This window comes from Montipora foliosa, chromosome 6 (genome assembly GCF_036669935.1).
Source record: "Montipora foliosa isolate CH-2021 chromosome 6, ASM3666993v2, whole genome shotgun sequence".
Classification (NCBI taxonomy): domain Eukaryota; kingdom Metazoa; phylum Cnidaria; class Anthozoa; order Scleractinia; family Acroporidae; genus Montipora; species Montipora foliosa.
Window position 1 is genome coordinate 71,936,152 of NC_090874.1, and position 5,000 is coordinate 71,941,151.

The following is a 5,000-nucleotide window of genomic DNA, read 5'->3' on the forward strand; positions in this document are numbered from 1 at the left end:
TCAAGCAACGACAACGGCGATGGCAACGAGAACGTCACAAATTTGCATATTTAGTGGGCAAAAACAATAGCTTTGCACACCCTGCACGTGCGTTATTCACTTTTGTCTCTTTCTTTGCCGTCGTCAGCAAAACAACAACGTGAAATAGCTAAATTCTCTACTCGGTTCTCAAATCACATAATACATCTCTTTTAGCCCCAAAAAATTTGCCAAGGCATTAATTGTTTTCGATTTATCTTGGACATCTTCATGTCCCAGGAGAAATCTAAAACAAGAATAATGCAAAATTTGGGGGTAAAGAAGATGTATTATGGGATTTCAGAAGGAAGAAAATTTGTACGGGTAATCAAATTATGACGAGTGAAATTAGGGAATAACTTCATGCTTGTTTTGTCCAAAATCAAATAATTTCCCGAGCCTTTAAATAAAATAGTAAAATATTGGACAACGCAAGTGAAATTATTCCTTAATTTCACAAGTATATCATTTGATTAGCTATTAATATCATGGGTGACAAATTACGTTCATAAGACGCCATTTTGGCACCGTATGAAAAGTGGCCATGGCAACATTGTAATTTTTATAAATTAGCGCTGAAATCTCGCGACAAAATTAAGGAGTAATTTGTCAGGCATGAGTATAGGTGTTTTCAAGAACGTCAGCACTTGAGGATAAATTTTTATCTTCTCCCCTAAATCAAAGCACCGTCCCGACCAGTACGGTGTCATTCTTAAGGAACTACCAGACCCTTGTCATATTAAAAAGTTTGAAATAGTCACGAAGTGATTACGATAACACGAATATGTATTTTTAGATGGAGTTCTCGTTGCAGTTGCCGTCGTCTTTGCTTAAGTTCCATATTATCTTGCTGCCTCCGTGACTGGACAGAATGGATCTAATCCCAATTGGCAGTACCCACTGTCCCACAAAAAAAGAAATCTTTTTGTTCTCTTCGGATAACAAATCTCTTTTTTATTACGATGGTTCTGTCAAAATAAGTTGATATCGGGTTTCTTTGTTTCTCTGAGTCCGTGTGTTTTGAAGACGCAGCAACAATAAACATTATTATACATTCAACTCTCTAACTCTTTTGTGATTGGCCGAAAGCCTACAGTGAATTTTCGAAATCAGCGCCTATGACGTCGTAACTTCAGATTATAGTTACATGTCAAAGGTCACTCAAGGTCACGGGTTATCATGTCATGTATGACCGCAGTGCATGATTTCTAAGGGTAATCATGTCAAGTTCGCGCGCTTTGTGTTGCTTGCCGTCAGTGAAGAAGCAAAAAAATGACTTCCAGGTTTGTTTTTTTCAGTTACTTATTTATTACTATTTACTTTCTCATCAAGCTTTTTTTAAAATTTTCACATATTGTCGAACGCTTAAAATTTTTTGTCAATCGAATTATGTTTCGTACAATGCATAATAAAACAATTATTAGATTCGGTTTTTCTGATATCCAGAATAATCAATGTCTCGGTAAGGGTTGTCAGCCTCAGCCTTTGGCTTCGGCTGATAACCCTTATTTCGACCTTGATTATTCTGGATATCACAAAAACCTCATCCAATAATTGTTATTATTACATCGATTTAGAAATCACTGGTGATCTTTGCATATTGATTGGCTTTCAGCATTGCGCTTTATTCCCAAATCGCACTATTGTTTGCTCTAAATCGCACCATTTCCCCAGCCAATGAGAATGGGCCAATAAAACAAAACAACCAATCAGATTTCAAGGCTTGTTTAAGGTAACCAATCAAATTGCAGGAAAATGAAAGACAAAGAAAACCATTGTGTGGCCAATTTTACAACTTTCGTTCCCAACTGGATCAATTAAATATTGGCACTGACTAAAATCCTGGATTTTAGTGATTAAATAATTGTGTGATTTCTAAATGGATGTAATATAGTGGTAACTGAACTTTGTGTCATGCCGAATTTTGGTCTGAAATAATACTTGTGATTTCAAATCGAACTCGCTCGTTCGATTTTGAAATTCAGACCAAATTGCACTCCACTCAGTTCAATTACCATTATATAACAACAACAACATCTTTAGTTTAAGCCAAGTTAATCAAACAACTTGTCAACAACTGTTCAATTTGATTCATACCGCACATAATTCACACCATCCGCAACAACTAGGAGGAACGCCCACAAATGATCCATTTCCTTGCACTCCAGTCTCGCCGGCCATCTCCACACTGCGTAAACAACGCAGTGGGATGGGTACATAATAAGTGGTGTCTTTGTGGGACATCTGAAGAGTGTAACCTCCTGGCAGCTTTCTAGGGTCTCCCCATGAAGTCAGAGATGCAGCTGTGAAAATATTTAATCACGAAATTTTAGCGACATTTTTTTTTTTTTAAATCGCGAAATTAAAGTGACAAGGACAATAAGTGTCGCAAACATAAGTGAATAACTATACATCAATAATAGCTAATATAAAGTAATGAAGAAAGGACGAGTTTATTAACATTAAAAAGTTAACAGAATCACGTTTTTATCTATTCTGAGGCAATCGCAACTCTTCATACCAAGACATCTACAATCGAGGATAGAGGCAAAATCATTCGATTCTTCATTTCTTGGTTTTACCTCAACGATTCATGATTTTTAAAAGCGATTTTGCACATTCCCTAGATCGGAAGTAATTAATTCATGCTTGCATTTTGTTGAACTTTCCTTAGTGTCGTTGTCAGTCACGATTCCCGAGTTTTTAAAACAAAGATTAGTGATTCTTAAAAGATTTTAAACTATGATTCATTATTAATGATCCCGAAATTTACACAAACGATTCTGGAGATGGTAAATTGACTAAAGTTCACCAACAAGCGTAAAATTCTTGCGGAAATTGTTAGAACTTGTTACTGTTCTCATAAGTTAAATTTAAATAGCGTCTCACGCACTAAAGATCGCGAAATTAAAGAGATTCATAGTACAAGAATTTCGCAAAATCGCGAAATTTAAGTGTCGCGAAATACGCGCATGGTAAAATCGCGAAATTAACGTGTCGCGAAAATTCCATGGTACTCGTGACATTTTCGTAGCCAGTGCTGTCGGCCACATTGTTAGCAGTTTTTTAAGAGTCTAAAATTAACGATCAAACGCCTTAAGTTTAAGAAGCGTTGACCCATAAGGGAAATGCAATGAATTACCGTATAAAAAATGAGAGCATGAGCATGTGATTAGTTTAAAAACAAAAAGGTAATTTGATAATGCGTTGATTTAGTATGACAAAGCGAAAATAGAAAATAGAGACGATGAAAGCGATGAACCTTGTCGGGCAATTGCCAAAATGAGATGAATAGATGAATAAACAGCACTTAGCAAGGATATTCATGAGGTTCCCCTATACTTTTTGCGTGAAGCTTGATGGGGCAATTCATTTTCTCGTGATTCGTGATTAAAGATAATAAGATCTTTTCATGTTCACGCGAACGCATTTTTTAGTGCGAAGTCCGAAGAACTATTAGGTTTAGAATGGGCACGATACATCAAGTAAGCAACATAATGTTTCCTGATTAAAATTCCGGTGTCAGATGTCATTATTCCAAAGGGTCGGACACAATATGATGCTCTACTTGACGCAAAATAGGTTGAAAATTCTTCAAATTCTTTGTTAGACCACGCGTAGAGGTTGGTAAGTACCTCGAAATATTTCATCTAGGGGTAGGTTAGTCTGCTGGTCTTTTGAGAACAAAATAGGAAATGTCGCTGATTTACTCCGGCCCCTAAGGATGATATATGGTCGATCTCCGAAATCGTCAACGGCGAGAGAAGGGTAAATCGCGTGTTTCGTTCTTAGCGGATCAGTCCGCCATTTTGATGTCGATTTGCTCGCTATGTATGAAAGGGAAGTTTTGGTCTATTTTGTTGCTTCTATTTTATGTCGAGGGAATTTATCTGCCTACTTTACAACAACAAGCACGTTTATGGCAATTAAATTACCATTTGAGCCTTTGGTTTACTCAAATGTGCCTTTGTCGCTTTTGTTTTCCTTTGCTTTTAAAATTAGCAAATGGTCAAAGCGAAACCACTTCTTGTTTTCTTCTTGTTTGTGTTCGTACGTGCAAGACTTCGCACTAACCGTTAGGTACCGCTCGTTTAAATTAAATGTGACCCGTGAATGAAGATTTGAAATTAAACGTGATTCGTAAACCATTTTATTTTGTGTGATCAATTTCCGGCTATTTCATTGTTTTGAAAATGTAGGTGTTGTTTTTCAGCGGCTAAAGTTAGGAAAGTCATAAAATAGACCACGAATGGTTTTTGAACAATAAAATAAGACATTGCGTCATCTTTTGTCGCGTATGCCGACAGACATAACAACCCTGGAAAGAATGGAACCACCCTTGGTTTGAAGTTAAAACATTTACATCGAGAGAAGTCAGTTTTTTCCATGTTATGTGAAGTGTATAAACCAACTATTGTTCGTCAGAGCGTGAATAGTGGGAATATTTGGCTTTCGTTCACAGACGTTACATACACTGAATACAACGGATTAACCGTTCGGGAAACAGGTTCAACTGCAGGAAACAGGGAAAAACAACTTATAACCCAAATAATACGTCTTGGTGGATTTAACGACAGTCCATTCTAATTCAGGAAACCTCAGGAGAGTAACAATCCATTATTCAGTTGAAAACAGTCATCTGCCGTGAACGAAGGCGAACGGTCCGAGGTGCGCGAACACACAAATCTTAGATTATTTTTCTTACTCTGAAGAAGACTAAAAGTAGTAAAGGGTTGCATTACCTGGAAGTTGAAATGCGATTTCATCAGAAGGCAGACGACTAAAAGTTCAACTCCGAATTAGGCTTAACTTTTGCAGTGTGGAAAAGACAACTACCATTGTCTTTGCAAGACGAGGAAAGGTTAGACTTTCGAAAAGTCCTTCGTTCGCGCGGAACGAAGGACTTTTCATACTTGATTGGCGCCAATTTAGCGACCCAAAAACGGGTCGCTGAGCTAGGCCAATCAGAGTAGTCCTCGTGG

At 37.3% G+C, this 5,000-nt stretch overlaps 1 protein-coding gene across 2 annotated transcripts in view; it reads right to left on the reverse strand.

Annotated features, from left to right (window-relative positions):
* Nucleotides 1-5,000, reverse strand: part of LOC138006269 (uncharacterized) — a 29,072-nt gene that overhangs the window by 1,117 nt on the left and 22,955 nt on the right. For both annotated transcript variants that reach the window (XM_068852497.1, XM_068852498.1), the window contains one exon: nt 2,116-2,321. In XM_068852497.1, coding sequence (XP_068708598.1) covers nt 2,116-2,321 — 206 coding nt within the window. The remainder of the gene's footprint in view (nt 1-2,115; nt 2,322-5,000) is intronic.